At 34.0% G+C, this 21,447-nt stretch overlaps 2 protein-coding genes across 3 annotated transcripts; one reads left to right on the top strand and one right to left on the bottom strand.

Moving 5' to 3' along the window:
- Positions 1-207: 207 nt before the first annotated feature.
- LOC125876871 (peroxiredoxin-2B) lies at positions 208-4,539 on the top strand. The gene is made up of 3 exons (XM_049558134.1): positions 208-448; positions 529-608; positions 4,130-4,539. Exons 1-3 carry the CDS (start codon positions 294-296, stop codon positions 4,381-4,383), a joined length of 489 nt encoding a protein of 162 aa, XP_049414091.1. The 5' UTR covers positions 208-293; the 3' UTR covers positions 4,384-4,539.
- Positions 4,540-15,356: 10,817 nt separating this feature from the next.
- LOC125876861 (putative E3 ubiquitin-protein ligase LIN-1) lies at positions 15,357-20,666 on the bottom strand. 2 transcript variants are annotated; one of them, XM_049558116.1, is made up of 14 exons: positions 20,396-20,666; positions 20,019-20,252; positions 19,836-19,921; positions 18,643-19,758; positions 18,428-18,572; positions 18,058-18,312; positions 17,645-17,951; positions 17,312-17,436; positions 17,117-17,233; positions 16,703-16,834; positions 16,505-16,627; positions 16,035-16,292; positions 15,617-15,862; positions 15,357-15,542 (listed from the first exon to the last, which is right to left on the bottom strand). In XM_049558116.1, exons 1-14 carry the CDS (start codon positions 20,642-20,644, stop codon positions 15,525-15,527), a joined length of 3,411 nt encoding a protein of 1,136 aa, XP_049414073.1. In that variant the 5' UTR covers positions 20,645-20,666; the 3' UTR covers positions 15,357-15,524. The 2 variants fall into 2 exon arrangements, with proteins under 2 accessions (XP_049414073.1, XP_049414074.1); XM_049558117.1 differs by having other exon boundaries at positions 18,428-18,569.
- Positions 20,667-21,447: the final 781 nt, after the last annotated feature.

Here is a 21,447-nt window from a genome sequence, read left to right as displayed (position 1 = left end):
AATTACAAAAATTCTCTAAATTTGGTGGAATTCAAATACATTTCAAAATCTCTCGATATATTTTTTTTTTTTGTAATTTTTGCAAATGATAAGAAATTTTAGAGAATATAATAAATAAGTTATGTATTTATGTGATTTTTCCAAATTAACCTAGCTTTAATTATTTATAATAATATATAAATCCCACGAACCTCAAAACTTAATATATATATAATTGGCCTTCACCTTCGCAGGAAGCTCAACAAATATCTGTCATAACTGCGCAATCTCATCTCGACCTAAGTAGCAGAAAAATGGCTCGGATCGCCGTTGGTGACGTCATCCCCGATGGTACCGTATCTTACTTCGACGAGCAAGATCAGATGCAGACCGTCTCAGTACACTCACTTGCTAAGGGCAAGAAGGTCATTATCTTCGCCGTTCCTGGAGCTTTCACTCCCACTTGCAGGTTCTATTTTATTTCTTCCTTTTTTCTAATGAATCCACAATCCGATCTATGATATTGAACTGTGAAATTCTTATATTCAGCATGAAGCATGTGCCTGGCTTTATTGAAAAGGCTGACGAGTTGAAGTCAAAGGGCGTCGATGAAATCCTCTGCATCAGTGGTATCTTTCTTCTCCATCTATCTTTATTTTTTTGTTGTTTCTTTGTTTAACTTTCCCCCCCTGAAATTATGGCTAAAGTTTACAATTCCAACAAGTTTTTTTTTTAATCTTGTCTGGGTTTTTCTATGATTTGTTCAGTGTGCTAGGGGTTCTTCGGCATTATTTATACATGGTTAAATTTTTTTTTTTTTTAGGTATATATAGCAGATGTCGAACCTCTTTGGACTACTTCGTAGGTCTATTTCTTCAGATTTTGAACCCTTTATTGAAAATTTTGGCTCCGCCACTGTCGGTGTCTGTTCTTGCAGTGGCTCATGTACTTGCTGATTCGACTTAGTGATCAGTAAACATTTACCCTTAAGATCTGAGAAAGCCTCTTAGCGATTGAAAGTTCCTATGGTTTGAGTTTTTGGCTCTTTTGCAGAAAATATATTTTTTGGAAAGATTTCACGTGGTTATATGGAAGATACCACCAATCAAGTTCTCAATAAATTTTGTTGAGAGTCTTAAAATGAACTAAAGTTGAATATTTGTGATGAAATTTCATAATTACCTAAAATAAGATGGACTGGAAGCTTTGTATTTCTTTTTTCTTTTTGGTTCGAAAAATTCAAAATTTAATCCTCATTGCATTTTAAAGCTTTGGAAAACAATATATGATTTTTCATTGTTTTACTCGTAACAATAAGCACAAGGACTTGAGAATTTGTTCTGGGGTGGGTTGAAACTCTCGGGAGTTAATGCTCTTCTTATTGTTCTTAAAGAACTACCCTCACCGTCTAGTTCACCATTGCGTAACCACCATCATGCTTCATGTCTTCTTCACTTTTTTCCTATATGTGAGCTTAATGTGGAGTTCTGCAAAGTTTCCACCCTTCATTTGTTGCATAATTTAGAGGGAAAAAAGCACAGCTAGAAGGCTCAGAAGTAGGGACAAGTTTCTTTTCTCACTATTTGTTTTACTCTGCTGATATCTTTTGCAATTTATAAGTAATGGAGGGGAAAAGAATGTAGGTGTGTGTAGATAGCAAGCAAAATATCAGTATACTTGAATCCTGAGCTGGCTTGTTGAGTTAAAAGTTGGGCCAATTAAGATTGTCAGATTAGCACGTCTTGGTACGTCAGCTCCTCCTCATCAGCAGAGTTACTTGATCATATCTTATTGCCATTACCACCTTTTCCCTTGACTATATTTGTCAAATGTCATTATTGCTATATAAATTGCCAGAAGAGTGGTGCCTTCCTGGTCTCACTGTCAAAATTACAAAGTTCTGATTGGTATTCAATGTCCCATGTTGAGCGAACCACGTGATTGGTTTCAATGTCCCATGTTGAGAGAACCAAGCAATTCAAAACAACATCGATATTCCCAACAATACATAAAAATGAGTCTGGAATCTAAGTGACGTGAAAGAAAACAAAGTTGACCGAAATAATGAGCAAAGCTAAAGGTTCCAAAGGTACATATAGTGCACTAGTTTAGTGCGCTTTATAACCTCATTAGCGTACCACTCCTTGACAGCTGTCCAGTAGGTCAATGGTCAGCGCACTAAATTAGAGTGCTATATAACTCCTGGACTTGGTTATTTTTTGTTTGTAACTAGCAAAATATTAGTCAACACTAGATTTCTTTTGATAGGTTTAGGTGTTTTTTTTTTGGGATGAAGCAAGTGGATTCATTTAAAGGCATCAAGCATTTTTTATAGGGGTCAATTTGGACCAGCTAAAAAGGCCAACTAGACATCTGCCTCGCAAAAGATTTCTAGCAGTTGAAACTCCATCAAAAACATCTTTTGTTCCTCTCTGTCCATAAACACCAAAAGATAGCACTAGGGATCATCATCGAGATTAGTCAAATGTGCTATATTATAGGGCTTAAGATTAGTTAGTTGGTAGTTTATTTGATTACTTAATAAGATATTAGTTAGTTGTTTTAAACAAAATAACTATGAACTTGCTAAACATCCCTAATAACTAAGTGTCGGTGTAATGATTTAGGAGTTATGTAGCATACTAAATTAGTTCGCTTATAGGCTTCATTGACCTATAGAGCACCAAATTAGTGTGTTATAGGTAGTTTTAAGAAACTTAAATTTTTGCCCATTATTTTGGTCAACTTCGTCTTTTATCACATCACTTAGGTTCTGCACAAAAAAAAAGTCTAAACAAGGGAATACTGTAGATGATAAAATTCACAAGTGATACAAGCCACAAGGCAAAAATACCAAAAAGAATCCTCAAAATTGGGTACAAACTGAATCATGAGCTACTATGAGCCGAATAGTACATCACTTTCCGTAAAGAACTATATGGTAAAGTTATACAACTTTAGCCATCGCGAAGAAAGTTGATAGGTCACCACCAACTATAGCCAACTCTAGAACTCTCTCACGCGGTTCATTGGTGCTCAAATTTAAATCTGCTCATAGGGAAAAAAAGTGAGGGGGTGAGTACGGGAAGTACTCAATTATATCACTGATGGTGCCCAAGGAAATAGAGGTAAGGTCTTGATACAAAAGTACTTTCTGAAAATTAACCTGTGCAGTTATTATAGATGAGAATAATGAAGTGCACTAATATAGTCCAAGTAATCCACATATCAAAATGGTATGAGTAAGAATAGGGATGGCAAATGTGTGGGCTGAGTCAAATTTTGGTGGGTCAAAATGGGTTAGGTTAGTGAATGGGTCACAACCCAACCGGCTCAAAATATATTTGGGTCCCAAACGGGTTGGGTCATAATGGGTTAAATTGCAGGTTATAACCTAACCCGCCCAAGTAGATAATGCAGTGATAAGATGACCTTCAGTTTGTTAAACTAATTTGATCTACCACTAATTCCCACATGACTCACTTTAAATAAAGATGGAACTCAAATTGCAGAGAGCTGTATCTGAATAAAATATATATTACTTTTAAAAAACAAATAAATTGTATCCATAATTCCCAAGATCAGACGACGAACAAAATCCCAAAATCAGTTCTGTGTTCGAACAATTTCATAAAAAAAGTTTACTATGTAAAAGAATAACAACTGGAAAATTACCTTTTTCATCAATCATATAATGATAGAGCTTACAGAAAGCAAATGCAGTAGATCTACTGGATGTTGTTCACCTTCTCTGAAGCTGAACGTTGTTACATTGCTATTGAGTTTATGAGTTGATTATTGACCCAAAATGACCCATGTAGAAGATGGGTTAGTTTGGGTTACAACACGTTGGGTCAACTCAAGAACAGGCCATGACCCAACCCGTAGAATCATCGCAAAGGTTGGACAGGTTTGAGTTAAATTTTGCCACCCCTAAGTAAGACATATTTATGTATGCTCAAATATTATATTTAATAAATGTATGATCACATCAACATAATCCTAATATGCATGATAAATATTGGAACTTTATTCATAACCAGCCTTGTACAAGTGTGCAACTATCCATAACATCAACCGGCACCCCATGCCCATTAGATGCGTGTACCCCGTCATGATATCTTATTCCATGTTTGCATTACTTGTGCAGTCAATGACCCCTTTGTGATGAAGGCCTGGGCAAAAACTTACCCTGAGAACAAACATGTAAAATTTCTTGCTGATGGAGCTGGAAAATACACCCATGCCCTTGGTTTGGAGCTTGATCTGTCAGATAAGGGGCTTGGTGTTCGATCACGAAGGTATGCTCTTTTGGTTGATGACCTTGAGGTGAAAGTAGCCAACATTGAATCTGGAGGGGAGTTCACAGTCTCCGGTGCTGATGAAATCCTCAATGCTCTTTAAGCTTATCACTACTGCCTCCCAAGTGTTGTGGCTCTACAATGAGCTTCTGGAATCTATGCCAATAATGTTTTTTGATATATCTGTAGTCGCTTTTGTTCCATAATATCAAACTTTTGTATGAAGAATGCTTTGTGGAAATAACAATTTCTTGCTTTACTAGTGTGTTGCAGGCAACAGTAGTGTTGTAACAAAAAAATATTCACACAAATTGGTTGAGATCTCTCAAATTATTCACTCAATCTGCGACAGTTCCTTGTTCACAAATTAAGGCCTTTAAGGCTAACTTAAGGCATGTATGTAATAATTGGCTTAATCTTTTGTTATGTGTCGGCATTTTTCATGTATGACTGAAATTCAAGTAGGAACTAAATAATACTTTAGTCATGCTTACTTTTTAAAAATTATATTTTTGAGAGGTAGGGGAAGGGAAAAGAGGAGATGGAACCAAATTTTTTTCAACAAGTGAAAATTCATGTAGTCAACAAGTTGAACTAGTATGACCCATTTGGCTATAGACATTTATAAAAATATTTGGAAATGAACCTGACAAAAATTGTTAGGCCACACAATTTATCATTATTTGTTAAATATTTTGGCAATAATTCAAATTGCAATTACTAGAAAAAATTAGTATTTGGGTAAAATTTTATTATTTGTGAATTTTTTAAGTTTAAAAATAAACTTAAACTTTTATATATTATAAAAGCACCCTTTATTCATAATTTTAAGAGAAAGTGGTCAAAAGCCTACCTAATCTATACTTGAATTTTCAACTACATACTTTAACTTTACGGGAGTACTATCACTCATCTGAATTGTTTAAAATTGAAATTATCACACCCTTAAAATGTCATTATCACATCTATGCTAATGGGTGAAACTCACGCAATGTGAAAATTTTATTTAATTTTTTTTATTCTTCTCCCTTTCTGACTTATTAATTTAAAAAAACAATTTAAGGTCAAAACATAAGTTTATGAATGTATGTTGGATCTTCAAATTTGAAACATGTTGATAATATAGATGGTTGCTAATTATTTGAAGCTAAATACATTGAGTTTGATTGAGTTTATGGTTGCGATTTTTAAATTTAAATAAACACCGGAATTTCATGGAAATCAACAAGCTTTCATATGAAATTATTGAATCTATATTTTTGAAGTGGGAGCAACTTTGAGATGGTTTGAAGAGTTCTTTATGTTTGAGAATTGAAAACTGAAGCTCATGGTTTAAAATGCGAAGCATTAACTTGAAACCTCCATTAAAGTTAGTTCAAAAGCTTGAGCTAAACATTCGACTTGCCACAATGAGCACCTTTTTGAGTGGATAATATATCAAAAGAATCGAAATATTGAGGAAAACTTATATCTAAAATTTAGGGCAATTTGGAGAAGATTTAGAGTGGTTTTTCAGAACAATGGAACGAAGAAGATGAAGAACACGTGCTGAACTTTTCAGATTCGCTGGAAATTGTCCAGTTATTAAAATTAGTAGTGGGTCTGCTAGGAATTAAATATAGGATAAAAAATTATCTTAGTATTCAAAGTTTATTGAAGAAAATTATTTGGGTATCCCTGTATTAAGCTTATCCAAGCTTAAATTTGCTTTGATTTAAAAGATTTTTGGTCATAAATCAAAGATTTTTGATATATAATTCTTGATTGTGGAGAGTAATGAGTGAAATTGCTATAAACGATTTGTGGTGTATCATTAATGTAGTGATAGCAATGGTTTCAAAATAGTGAAGAAGTTTGGTGCTACCATTGATGCTCAATCCAATTGCTATGAAGAAGAAAAAAAAGAAAGAAAAAAGATACATATATTTAAGAAAATAAAAATAAAAATTTAATACTAGTTTTTGGTCTTCATTTTGTTTAAGAGAGTGAGATACACTCACTTTGCCAAGTAAGCATTTAGGGAGATAATAGTTTCAATTTTAAACAATTCAGGGGAGGGGGGTGATAGGACCCCTGTAAACTTGAAGTGTGTAGTTGATAATTCGAATATAGGTTAGGGGGCATTTGACCATTTTCTTTATAAACTGAGTTTCTTTCCAAGTTCATCATAAACAACAATATACCTAGTGAAATTCTACTAATGGGTTTTGGAGAGGGTCGAGTATACACAAACCTTATCATTTTCTCATGGAGGTAGAGAGAATTTTCTCGAAAGATCCTCGACTCAAGAGCATCAAACTCAAATAAAAGAAGAAGAGAACAGAAAAAAGCATACCAGTTGATACAAAATGAGGTGTAGAGTTTACAAGACAAACAATATCAACAACAAAATAACGTCATAATCGAAACAGAATACACAACATATGTTGATAGATAACAAAAGCAAGGCAAGAGAACACTCTACCCCTACTAACCTTCTATCTCAATATGTGACCGTTACCCATTCCTATCTAAGGTCATGTCCTTAGTTATATGAAGTTACGTCATGTCTTGTCTTTTGTTTTTGTTTTTTTTTACGTCATGTCCTGTCTAATCACCTCGCCCTAATATTTTTTTGGTAGGAGTATTTTTGTATTCTTCCTAACTAAAAAGTAATACATAATTTACTTTAGATGTTTATACATGAGGATTACTAAAAAATTTTTTGGTACCTCTCATTAGGAGGTGTATTGTCCTATTTCTTGTGAATTTACTTTTAATTGTGAAATGACTATTCTGCCCTACTCCTTACCGTGCTCATGCTTAGTTTGTGCTACGAGAATGGTTGGTGTGATCCTCGATGCGATCAAGTGTGTTTTTGGTGATTTTGATCCTTTTGAGTTGAGTATTATTGTTATAGTTGACTTTGGTCAACATTTTGAGTTTCGAGCATCGGATGGAGATTCCGTTAGTTCCATTGCGCCCGAAACGTCGAGTTTGAGCTAGTAAGGTGGTTGGTCAAGTTTCCGAGGCCTTGGGTTGAGTTTTAGGCGCTTGGGCTAGAAGTTGAGTTTTATGCCTAAAGAGTGGTTCGGGAGGGTAATTCCCTCATTTGACCTCTTTTCGGAAATCTGATGATTCCATTGATTCGGTGAATTCTGCTATTGAGTTGAGCCTTCAGATTGTTCCTAGAGGCTATTGTTTCATCTCTATCTATTTATAACTTACATCTTCTTTTTTGGGGGTTTGCATGCCCGACAGTTGAACTCATGTAACTATGTTAAATGCTTCATGGTCTTACTATGAGATTTGGGCTTGAAATATTTTATTTAAGTGACTGTTTCTTTTCATAAATCGATATACCATTTTGGTTGGATAATTGTTTCATCTTAATGAGTATTGATGAATTTTGGAGTACACATATTCCACCTTAGTGCTTAAATAATTTGGGTAAATTTATAAATATTTGATTCGCCCAACAAATAGTATTAGCGGATGTCAATCACGTCTAGGGGTATTTTGGAATGTGACTGTCAAATAAGACGACTCTAACCATATCTTGATCATTATTGCTCTCACTATGTTGTGTATTATCACGTTGAGATGCTTGTGGAGAAGTTTCCTCCCCATTTGTGATTCAAGTCTATAATACCAGATTAACTTTGTTGTTTGGATGGAAAAAACGTTCGAAATATATTTGAATTTTGATCGAAATTGCTGTAACAATCTCAAACTTTGGACATGACCTTTTACCCCATGCACTATTTAATAGTGTGTTTTAAAGGTATATGTGTGCCCACATATACCTTGGGTCAATTGATTGGTTAGCATCACAAAGACAAAGTTTGTGATTATCAGTTCAATAAGATCAATACAATAATACCACAATTATCCTTAGCTCCACAGTTGGCACCAAACTATTTAACCCAAAAAAGTACAATTAAATGTACAAAAAAAGGGTTAAAATGCTCTTAAATAATGTGAAATTGAACAAAAATTCCCTCAGTTTATAGTTTGGTCTAAAAATATGCTTGTTGTCAATAGTTTGGTAAAAAATGTAACTTAATGGGTTAAAAATACCCTTTTTGAAATAAATATATTATTTGTTTTCTTTTTAGTCACATTCTCATTTTAATAATAAATTTTTTATTAGCAAATATTTATCCTACTTCAATTCGAAAAAAATTAAGAAATAAAAATATTTTCAATGTTATTAGAATTTTTTTATCGTTATCTAAATGAAAATATGATGTGATTACTATGATCTTATATATATGACCTATATTCAGTCAAAAATGTGCATGAAGTTAGTTTATTTTAATTAATAAAATGAGATCAAAAAAAAAATTACTTCTTACTTATTTATTAGTTAAAGTGATTTCAAAAGAAAGAAACAAGATATGATTCTTTATAAGTAATGTTTCTATTAAGAATAAAATTCGTTTAAAAAGAATATAAATAAATATATTATTAGTAACAAGGCATTTTGACCCATTTAGTAACAATATGGGAATTATTGGATCAAATTATTATCGATATATTTTTAGATCAAACTATTAATTGTAGAGGTATTTTTAGACCAAACTATTAATTGAGGACATTTTTGTTCAATTTCACATAGTTTAAGGACATTTTGACCCTTTTCCGTTGAATTTATATGTGAGGTTTGAATGACGTGTGAATTGAATTGATTGAGATGGAGAAATACATAAATATTAAAATTGTAAATAAGAAATGGATAAGACAAATTGACTGTATTAAATAATATTAAACAAATGTAGCATGTGTTGACCTGAACTCAATGATATCTTTGATGGAAATATCCCCAAACAAGCTTGAAGATTGCTCAAAGCTGGTGAACAAGTAACAAAATTGCTAGACAAGAAATGAAGTATTCAGTAAAAGAATTTTTTGATTTAAAATGTGGTGATTCTACTCTTTTATAGGAGTAATTACTTTTTTTAAAAATAACTCTCATAACTCATGAGTCATGACAAATAACAAATAATTTAATTAAATGACATTTAAGGATGAGAAGAGTAATATCTGACATTGCTTCTGGGGATTGTTTCATAACGGCTAGTGTTGACTGTGTTGTTCATCTTGTATTGTTCATCTTGTAGTCCTAAGATATTTAGAACAACTTTGAAGAAGTTGGTAAGAAACAACAAATTTTAAAGAGTATTTTCAAACTAGAAAATTAAAACTAGTAAAGAAAATAGAATCAGAAACAAATTAGAAACAATATAAAAATATTTTTCTCAAAGAAAGAAAATCGAACCCACTAAATGCACAATGTCCCCTTAAGGATATTATTCCCCTTAAGTACCCGAGGTTAATGAAATATATCCTCCCAAGATAGAGCGATCTTACTCACCGGTGTATCGGTACCTAAAACCACAGTGTCAGCGAACCACTTAACGGCAGTAAAGTACACTTAGAATACTAGATTTAGTAGTAATAGAAGAAGTCCAGAAAAATTCGTTCTTTACTAAAATGAGAAGAAATCCCTCAATTTATAGAAAACAAAGGGTAGTGTGAAAAAGTTCTTGTTGTGCCTTACCGGAAAGGTCACAAACCTTTGGAAAAGTTACAATCTTTCGAAAAGGTCACAACCTTTCATAAAAGTCGCAACTTTTCATAAAAGTCGCTACTTTTCATAAAAGTCACAACTCTTCATAAAAGTTGCAACTCTTCATTTTCCAGTCGCAACTTTTAAAACCCAACATTCCCCCGCATGAATGGGGAATGATTCAAAGACAAAGAAATAGACAAGTATGTGTACTTTACAAGCAAGAATTAATTGCATCTGGATAAGTAGGTTTCCCCTTGGACTTTCCGTAGTGAACATATGTCGGATATATTCGATCAATCGATAGATGCGATATCTTTGAACCGTCGAGCTTTGGTGTATATGTCACATAATTAACCTTTTACCGTTTATGATTCTTACGGTTGTGTTCGTTTCAGCCATGAACACCTCCTGGTTTCATGAGTGTATAGAGAATAAGCTTTTGCCAATAATTCTCTTTGAAGCGGCTTACACTTCACACTCACATAGGTGATTTCTAATCGTGTCATCGCGTAGATACACTATTTGGTCAAGTCTGTCAAACTTAGCAAATCATTAAAAACTTGAAGCTTTATTAACTCATTAACAAGCCTTAATATTTTAACCTCGTTCCTGAACATTGTCTTCATCATGAGAATGGATTGAGTTGATTGACAATGTCGAATCGTCAGTCGTACAACTTTATTTTTCTCCTTGAATCCAACTCTTGGGATCTCCAGTCTGCTTGATAGAATTACCGCCATGATGACTTGTCCTAAGCCGTAAATCCATTCCCTTAGATGATCTTTCAACTTTCTCTCTAGTTAGGCCTTTTTGTAAGTGGATCCGACACATTATCCTTTGACTTTACATAGTCAATTGTGATAATTCCACTAGAGAGTAGTTGTTTTCTAACGGTATTATGTCTCTATCTTATATGATGATACTTTCCGTTATACATCATGCTTCATGCCATACCTATTGCATCTTGACTATCAAATTGTATGCATACTGATGCCAAAGGTTTGGACCAAAAAAGAATATCTATCAAGAAATTCCAGAGTCTTTCAACTTATTCACCGGTCTTATCTAGAGCACCTAGCTCAGAGTTCATTGTAGAGCTAGTGATACATGTCTTTTTTTTTTTTGGAAGATTTCCAAGAGACTTCTCCTCCACCAAGAGTAAATACGTATCCACTCATGGATTTTACTTCATTTGATCTCGGTGATCCAATTTGCATCACTATATCCTTTCAATATTGTTGGATATTGTTATGATGCAAGACATAGTTTTGAGTATGTTTTAAATACCCCAAAACTCTTTTCATTGCTATCCAATGAGTTTGATTGGGATTACTCGTGAACCAAATTAGTTTACTAATAGCACATACTATATTTGATCGTGTACACTTCTTGATATACATCATACTTCCCAATACTCTAGCACAATCCAATTGTGAGTCACTTTCGCCTTCACTCATTTGAAATGCAAAGCTCACATTTATTGAAGTCTTGACAATATTGAAATACAAATATTTGAACTAGTCAAGTACCTTTTCAATGCAATGAAACTGTGACAATGCTAAACATTATAGAGTTCTAAGGATTCTTATACCTAAGATCGCATCAACAACTCCAAGATCTTTCATATCAAACTTATTTTCTAGCATACGTTTAGTAGCATTTATGTCATTAGTGTCTTTACTGATGATCAACATGTCATTAATATACAAACAAACAATGATCGTGTGATTTTAATATAAACACATTTATCACTTTCATCATTCTTAAATCTATTTTCCAACATGGTTTGGTTAAATTTCTTATGTCATTGTTTGGGTGCTTGCATTAGTCCATAAAGTGACTTAACAAGTTCGCACACTTTCTTTTCTTTACCAGAAATCACAAAACCCTCGAGCTGTTCCATGTAAATTTCTTCCTCCGATTCTCCATTTAAGAAAGCTATTTTCACATTCATTTGATGAATTTGGAGGTCATATACCACAACTAATAATATTAGCATCCGAATGGATATAATTCTAGTTACTGAGGAGTATATATCGACAAGATCAAGACCTTGTTTTTGTCTAAAGCATTTGACAAAAAGTCTTGCTTTATATTTGTCAACAGTTCCATCGACTTTCATTTTCCTTCTGAAGAGTCACTTTGAACCCAAAAATTTATTTTCTAGAAGAAGATCAATTAACTTCCAATATGGTTGCTCAAGATTGTATCAATCTTACTATTGACACCATTTTTCCAGAAGGATAAGTCTATAGAAGACGCAAGAAATGTTACAAAATCATATTCGAAAGAAGTAGATGTCCTTTGACATTTACTATGCCTCTGAATCTCTTCATTAAGTACATTCTTTTTTTTTCTTTCCAAGGTCTTTTAAACCCTGCACTAGACTACTCAAGTCTAATTTTACAGTCCACAATCATAGATCCTATTTTAATTCTTTTAGGAATAGGAACTTGGACTTTGGCTAGACACCCCCACACTTTGAAGTATTTCAAGTTGGATTTCCTTCCTTTCCATTTCTCATATGGAATAGATTGTGTCCTGAACAAAAAAAATTGTTTTCTTTCTGAAAATACGAAACTTTTTGTTGATCCCTTTTGCAGTAAGGATAGTTTCTCCACACAAGTCTTGTGGTAAACCTAAACTTATAAGTAATGTATCCATCATTTTCTTCAAAGTTCGGTTATTTTTTTCCATTCTGCAATTTCATTAGATTTAGGTGAATAGGACAATAGTTTGATAGATAAATCCATTTTCCAAACATATTTCTGCAAAAGGAGATTTATATTCTCCATCCCTATCACTTATTATCTTTTTCTCAACTGATTTTCAACTTCAATATTATATTATCTAGACATTTCTATTGCTTCATCCTTACCATTCAGCAAATAGACATAGTCGTTTCTAATGCAATTGTCAATGAAAGTTATGAGATACTTTTTTCCACCACGAGATGGTGTTGACTTTATATCACAAATGTCAGTGTAAATCAACTTTAAGGGATTAGAATTCCTTTCAACGGATTTATAAGAATGCTCAGCATACTTAGATTCCACACAAACTTGACATTTTTATTTATTGCACTCAAAGTTAGACAAAACTTCTAAGTTGATCAGTTTTCCTTACAAGGTTTTGTAATTGACACGCCCCATTCATGTCACAAACAATTTGACTCAATCAAGTAGGAACAAATAAAAATATTGAGTTTGAAAAGCTCTCCGCGAGGTAGCTTTTTCTCACAAATATTTTGTTCCTATTTCTTACAATTTTGTGTGATACAAACATTGTTTAGAGTCATCACCATATCAAATGTCCTTTTCGGAAGGACCTTTCCATAACTTTCAATTTGATTGTTATAGAACTACCCATGAACAAAGTTTCATCGGGTCCAATAAAGGCAATATAGTCCAAATGCTTCTTTTACAAAACATGACAAATGACTATTCACCAATATTCATGTCTATACAAATAGTTATAAAAAGAACTCAATCATTTTGAACAAGTATACATATAATTTGATAGTTTCATACTAGTCATACCATATACTAGTAAAAGAGAAACTCAACGACCACAATATCAAATATACTCCAAGAATTTTATGGGTCTAACATAATACAAAAGTATCATCAAATTTCATATCTTGTGCTCCAAATTTAAATTAGACACTAAGTCTAATTTTATCTTTTTCATAAGCATAGAACCTCCCACATTTTAAATATGATCTCAAAAATATTTTTCAAGTATTTGAAAATAGTTTTTCCACATATTTTCTTCCTCATGCTATCAAAGTGTCATTGGCAACGTGAAACCTCTTTTGAAAGTATCATTCTACAAAAGAATTATAGTGCTTCAATTCTCTTTGACAATTTTTACACAATGTCAAGTTCATTCCATAGAGACACAAAATCACAAATTCTAAGTCATTGGTATTTTTCCTCTATCACAAATAGACATACAGTTTATAGAAAGTCAAATGTACAACATTGACTTATTATGTGAAGTTTTCATATTCTTCAAATCAATAGCATAATCTAAGTTTTCCAGAGTAGAAAACTACAAAAGTTTTTAGTCTACAAAAATTAGACACTATCAAATTTCACATGGAGTACAAAACTATAAAAAAAAAATTTTTAGTCTGCAAACAAATTTAAACATATTCTTAGATTATCACATAGATATGCTTTATCAAATAGCCTTCCAACTAACATTTTAACATACTATTTTATCAAACAAAAATGTGCATCTCTCATTCTGCAAACTAAAGAATTTTAAAAGCAACACTTTTTTGCCAAGGAAAATTCATTCAAAAATCATATGGTTTGCAGATCTTTTTCCAAAGACATACATGATAAATATCAAAACTATTAACTTTTAGAAACTATTTTCCTTCTTAGATAAATAATAAGAAGGTTACTTGGTATAATCTTTAACCGAAATACCACCAATTCTTCTAGTACATTCTCACTTCGACCTTGCTAAACAAAGCACCAAATTTTGGAGAAGTAATGCATTAATCTTCTACTTCCATGATCTGTTTCTCTCAATGAGTAGAATACAAGAAATATCAACATTATACTAATTTCCTTAAGATTGTTGTTCATCTTGTATTCCTAAGATACTTAGAATAGAACTTTGAAGAGCTTGGTAAGAAACAACAAAGTTTAAATAGTATTTTCAAACTAGAAAATTAAAACTAGTAAAGAAAATAGAATCAGAAACAGATTAGGAACAATATAAAAATATTTTTCTCAAATAAAGAAAATCGAGCCCACTGAATGCACAGTGTCCCCTTAAGGAAATTATTCCCCTCAAGTACCCGAGGTTAATGTAATATATCCTCCCAGGATAGAACGATCTTACTCACCGGTGTATCGATACCTAAAACCACGGTGTCTACAAACCACTCAACGGCAGTAAAGTAAACTTAGAATACTAGATTTAGTAGTAGTAGTAGAAGTCCAGAAAAATCCGTTCTTTACTAAAATGAGAGGAAATCCCTCAATTTATAGAAAACAAAGGGTAGTGTGAAAATGTTTTTATTGTGCCTTATCGGAAAGGTCACAATTCTTTGGAAAAGTCACAATCTTTCGGAAAGGTCACAACCTTTCATAAAAGTCGCAACTTTTCATAAAAGTCACAACTTTTCATAAAAAAGTCGCAACTTTTCATAAAAGTCACAACTCTTCATAAAAGTCACAACTCTCCATAAAAGTCGCAACTCTTCATAAAAATCGCAACTCTTCATTTTCCATGCACACCTTTTAAAACCCAACAGACTATTGATTTTTCCTATGGGCATTCCAACCCTTGGCCGGGTACTATTTGTATGGATTGAATCATCAATCATACCATTAGTTTTTGGAGTATTGTCGTTACCATTGTTATCTTCCTTGTGTCATGATTCAATACGGTCACATGTCTTGGCTATTTTTTACCTATACAAAGTGCAGTAATGAGCTTCTTGTTTAGAAGACCCACGCGGTTCTTACTTCAACATGGATAATCATTCAACTATCCACATTTCTTATTGAACAAAATGAACTACAGAAAGTTGAGATCAAACCCAAAGAGTTTATTGATATAACGAATTCAACTATATACATATTTTAGTAACATTGTTGATACGGGAATTTTCGTTGCTTATTTCCTGAAAAGAATGTTGATAAACCAGCTGATTACACCATTGTACTTCAACTCAGTCTCCAAGCCTGCAGAACGTATTTTAGTTCAAAGGATATCACTATAAGATACTAATTGAAGTGAAAGAAAAGTAGTCGTCTACCTGAATTCTGCCATCAGATGTTCCGATGACTAAAGTCTCTTCATTAGTATCAAGAACCATGCAAACAACTTTGCCATTTATACCAGTTTGTAGTGTCTCCACTCTATTATGTTTCTTTTTACACCAGGCTTCCACAATACCTCCTTTCCCCCCTAAATAAATCAGCTCTGAACTGACAGCCATTGTGCGAACGTCTAATGTGGATTGCAGTGATCCAACCATGCTGTAGTTTGATGTATTCCATATCTTTTTTTGCGAAACAAGAATAGAAATACAAAATATGTTAATGAGTATATTTCAGATGTTCAATATTTAAGACTATTTATGGTGGTCATACTTGTGAAGAAGCATGAAGTGTCTAGTGCAGAGATTAAAACTAATAACGATGAATAACAATCTATCGTATTCTTGACAATACCTTCACAACTGCTCCATCTAAGGAAGTAGCTGCGGAAAATAGTTGTCCATCATGAACTTGTATGGCATATATGGGACTTGATTTCCCTAATAATTTTCTTGAGCCACTTTGAATAGAGTTAATTGTTCCAGTTGGCAAATCAATATCCTGAATGCTGTTATCAACACATCCACAATACAGTTTTCCTTTAACAAGAGTCAGGCATTTTGCATACTTCTGTTGATTTAAAAGTTTGGTTGCTCCATTCCATGAATGCACCTGATTTTTGGGATACAAGATATAGTTAAACGAACAACCTCCAATAATTCACACACAAACTCATTATCAACATTCAGCAAGATTTCTACTACAAAACAAGTCCCAATCAATCAATGTTTATTGATTGTTTGTTAATCAATCAATGGTTATTATTTTCACAAAATGTGAAGTGAACATTCTAAATTTGTACTTAAAGACTCTCGAGAACTGACCTTAATGCCAGCTCCCTGAGGAATGAAGCATGACAAGCTGGTTGAGACCATTAGGTTATTGACATGATCCTTCATTTCATGAATTTCTTCACATTCTATTCCTTCATCCTGGATGGACCACACCTACAAGTGACAGGACAGACAGATTTAGAAAGATAAACCGTATGTGTTATGCGTCTTAAGAGATGTATCTCTTACCCTCACAGTTCTATCAAGTGAACCACTGTACAACTTTTCTCCTGATTGTAGAACTACCAGGCTTGTCGCAGCTTTGAGATGATCTCGGATTTCTTGGATGAGGTGTAAGCTTTTAGCTTTTACTGTCCATACCTTCAAGAATAAAGAAATTTCCCATCAAACTCAACCTTGCAAGCTTTTGTTCTACAATTGAACTGGTGACACTGAACTTGACCAAGGTCCTTTTACTAAACATTGCTCTGTAACAATTTTGATAAACAAGTATTCATGATACGCAGGGGCAGACTAAGACCACTCTTTAACATTTATTACATCTCATATCTTCTTTTTCTTTAGCATATCTTAAAGGTAATGTTTCACAACTTATTTACAAGTGATAAAAGACGGACATTTCTGAAAATAGCATATATCAACCTTTATAGTTCCATCTGTATGACTGGAAAAAACTTTATTTCTGAAGCACACAATTGAAGAGACTTCACCGTTAACACTGCAATCCTCCAGTGCAATTTCTTTATGATTCCACATATCCTGATAACAATAAAATTTGGATGATTAGGGTGGTTATTATTGTTGATAACTAAATGTGGGGATATGCCAGAAACTTACAGCACTAGATTCTCGCTCTTCTGAAAAAAGGTTAAAAACTTCAACAGCCATGGTGGATGATTTCTTTAGTTCTCTCAAACCTTTAAGTATATCCTTCACATGGATTGTTAGATCATGCAGTCCTTCTGAAATTCACCATATGACAAATGAGAATAATCTTCAATGACCAACATTATGTCTTCGATATAAAACCATGACCAACTAAGCCACAGTAGCATGTCAAAAATACATCATGTATAGACAAATGATTTCCATATCAATTTGACTGATTACTACTCATATACACCCAAAAGCCTACATGATAAATGTCGTGATATTGAATGTTCCACATACCAGGCTCACTGATAAAGCTCCTCAGTGCAAGCAAGCAAAGTGCTTTATTCTCTGTATCCCTTGAAGATTTGAATATTGATACAAACTGCTTGAGCAAGCATACTCTTGCTGCTCCTCTAATTCCAGTGTCTGGAAGGATGGTTAGCATGTATACCAGCCAAGTAGCAGACAGAAAACATGCAGAAAATAAATCTGCTGATTTACTCTTCAGGCCATCTGCTAAAGCTTCAAATAGTAATCCGAATTCATAGCTGACCAGAGAAAATGCCATTTTCCTCTCCCAGTCCTCAGCAGCTAACTCTTCTTCCTATAAATGTTTTTTTACAGAATATAAGGGGATTGAAATTAAGTATTTCACATCTGGTAACATGATTTAGGAATGCTACTGTATCATTTATAGGAATGAAGCTGACCATTGTTTCTTGACTACTAGACAGATATCCAGTATCATTTTGCGCTGCATTGCTATGATCTGTCCGGTCAAGTCCTGCACGTTTAAGTAGAAACTCCCTAATAAGAGGTTTACCAGAATAGGAAAACCTTCCTTGGAGCGCTAAAAGTGTCTCAGCAGCAGCTATTTGAGAGTCAGGATAATCTGAATTTTTGAGACACATAATTAGGACATCTACAGCTTCCTCTCTATAGATGCTCATTTTCCTTGGTTCTGCCTGCAGTTCAAGACAGCCCATGTTATTTCACATGAGATTGGATTGTTCATGTCCAGTTAGAGAAAAAAAAGAGAACTAGGTTGAGGATGAAATAGATATAAACTAAGACTCATACAAGCAGATCAAGCTGTAGAAGTAGGCCAGCCACAACAGGACACTGATCAGGGAGAGCTGTCTGTAGGTAAATGAGGAGGCAGTGCATTGAGCTATAAGTACCTTCATTCTTAATAATGTGCAACACTTGCTCATTAAATGCCCTTCTGGAGAAATAATACAGTGAGTGAAGACATTTGAACAAGATGGAATTTCATATAGTTAAGAGTAATATACCTGTTTAACTTGACCAGTTCAGATAGGAACTGGATAATCTCAAACCTATCTGCATCGTTCGACTCAATGAAGCTCTCTAACAGGTGTGTTAATTCAGCTTTATCAGCTATCATATTCCTGCATCTTCCATCCTGTTGCATGCATCTCAATAATATAACCACAGCTGATAGTCGTTCTTCGACTAATTCAACTTCCAAGCTGCATAAAATAGACTCTACTACTTTTGCCGAAGTCAACCTCTTGACAATTTTGGAAGCTCTTTCCTCCTCTATGCTTTTAAGAGCATGTCCAAGAAGAAGCACTGAAGCTGATTTGGGCTTCATAAACATGCTAACCAAGTCTTCCTCACGACTGATGAGAACTTTTAGAAGAGAGTCCAGCAATTCCATTTCTGCAAGATTTCCAATAAATGGCATCAATAGATAGATCAGAACAACAGCTTCCAGTAATCCCTTCTGAAAAAGAGCAACAATGCATTCTACATCAGTGTCAACTCTGGTCAGTGTTTGGATGACACCATTATCTCTTGATCCCAGCTCGGAGAGGAGAAATATCGTTGCCATCAAAACATCGGGATCAACAGAACTGGAAAGGATCTCTACAAAACCATTGATAACTGGAGGTTTTGAGAGCATTGTCTGAATACCAACCATCTGACCTTCTCTCCAGAACTGCTCAATTTGTAGCACTGCCATTTCAGACTCTCTTAGAATCTCTGATGTACAGAGGTTGGTTATTGCACGACGAAGCTCACTGATGGTTCCATCTAAAGAACCTAGGCCTCCTAAACTAGTACGTGGACCTGGTATCTTCACTGGTTGATATTCAGGTTCACACCTATGAAGAGGAGCTGAATTTTGGTCCTTTTCCTGCCAGCTTGCAATGAGGCGCTTGAGCACATAATTTGTTTTCGGTAGTTGAGTACTATGTAGCTTCTGCCGTGTTATTGGACAAGTGGCATTTCCCCTCTCCAGCCATTCTTGAATAGCCTTTCTTTCATATGTCTGACCAGTTTCAAGAGTCACTGGATCTTCAAGTACATGTGTAGTTATGGGACATACAAAATCCTTTGGTGGTGTATTCTTTCCACTGGATTCCATTAAAGCATCTGGATGGCTGATATAGCAATAAAATCATAAATATTATATCAAAAAAAAATGTATAATTCTAGCAAGTGCTTTATTTATACCAACCAGCTTGATTCTCTGATAATAGGCTGCTTCTCGTTTAGATATTGCGTCTGCCTTGTGTTGAGCAATGACATTCTTTTGTTCATATCCTAAAAGACACAAGGATCACTTTAATAACTAGAACAATCTGTATAGGTGTATCAGTCTTCAGGCTATTCTGATTCATTGTTATTATCAATCGGTTACCTCATTTTCGCCCTTGGATTCAGTGGAACAAGGATCATTGGAATCATCACTTGAACAAGACTCATGTTCCAAATCAAAATTGGATGGCTTTGATTTTATTGATGATCTTTGACTTGTAAGAACTTTCAGGGAAACTCTCTGAGGATAAAAAGACGGAAACTTTGAAAACTCTTTGCTACTACTATTCAATTTCATGACTGACTTGTCTCCTTCAACAGAATCAGTCCATATTGGCTGCACCGATGTATGCAACAATAATCAGTCATAGAAAACTAAAGTAAAAATCAAAGCAGCAAACCATTGTGATAAGATGAATAAAATACTGTAAACAACAAAGTAAAGTTAAGGTAGAATTGTAAATAATAGTAAAGCATTACATTATACCGTCGATTTTTCAATCCATATTCTTGATTGATCATCTCCTCATCTTTGCTAAACTCAAAACAGTCACTCCTTTGTACAATTACAGATGGTGGATCAATAATCTTGTCTTGATTTTTGGCTCGCAAAACCTCCTTGAAATATCGAGAAAAAACTCTACAATTCTCATCAAGAATTTCCTCATACTCATTCTCCAAATCCTTCAACTGAGAGGCTTGCTCTCTGCTTATAGTTGACAAAGACATGGTAGGTGCTGAAACCGCGTTGAATAATGGCATAATTGTTGACCTTTGGTGATTGTACCAGTGAAGAATAGGAATGAAATGAATAAGAAACAACTGTTCAAAAACAAGAGGTGCAATTTCCACTCTTGCAATGAAAGGATCAGTGTAAAACACATGAAGAAGACTAAGAGCAGCATCTACGGGTTTATGCAGAAGAGTATAAACGAGAGATAACAAAAAGGAAGAAAATGTGTTTTCAGAGTCTAATGAAACAAGAATCTTTTCAGCAGCTAGTTTGAGAGAGGAGTAATTGGAAGTGGAAGCTGCATTTTCTATAGTTTCAATTGCAACAGATTGATCAGCGGATTGATGAAAGAGTGAGAATAGCCAGTGACGGAGCTCAGAATGCGCAAGAATTTCCGATAAGAACACGCTGGTGTGGCGGAGAATGCTCTCTGAAGCCATGTGAAACGAAAATGGTTTTACAAAAGTTTTTGGAGCTATAGAACTAAAGTCTTTTTGACTTTGGTGAAGTGGAGCTAAAAGTACACACAGGGACGGCTATTTTAACTTACTTTGCCAAATGACAAATGTTACAATAACTATACATTCTTATTCAAAGTCAAGTGACAAAAACATGTTTTGCCGTATAGCCGGCTCTTTTTTTTGACCCATACCACCATATTTTCTTGACAGGGAATATCCAAACTCGGCGTGAATTATTAATTTCATCTCCAAACTATTGACAGTATTAAAAACATTTTTTACTTGACTAACTGAAGTTAAATATACATCTGATCTTGCAATGTGAGTGAAATATATCC

The sequence above is a fragment of the Solanum stenotomum genome, chromosome 9 (genome assembly GCF_019186545.1).
Source record: "Solanum stenotomum isolate F172 chromosome 9, ASM1918654v1, whole genome shotgun sequence".
Lineage (NCBI taxonomy): Eukaryota > Viridiplantae > Streptophyta > Magnoliopsida > Solanales > Solanaceae > Solanum > Solanum stenotomum.
The sequence above is the reverse complement of the archived record's forward strand: the minus strand, read 5'-3'. Positions and strand labels throughout refer to the sequence as shown.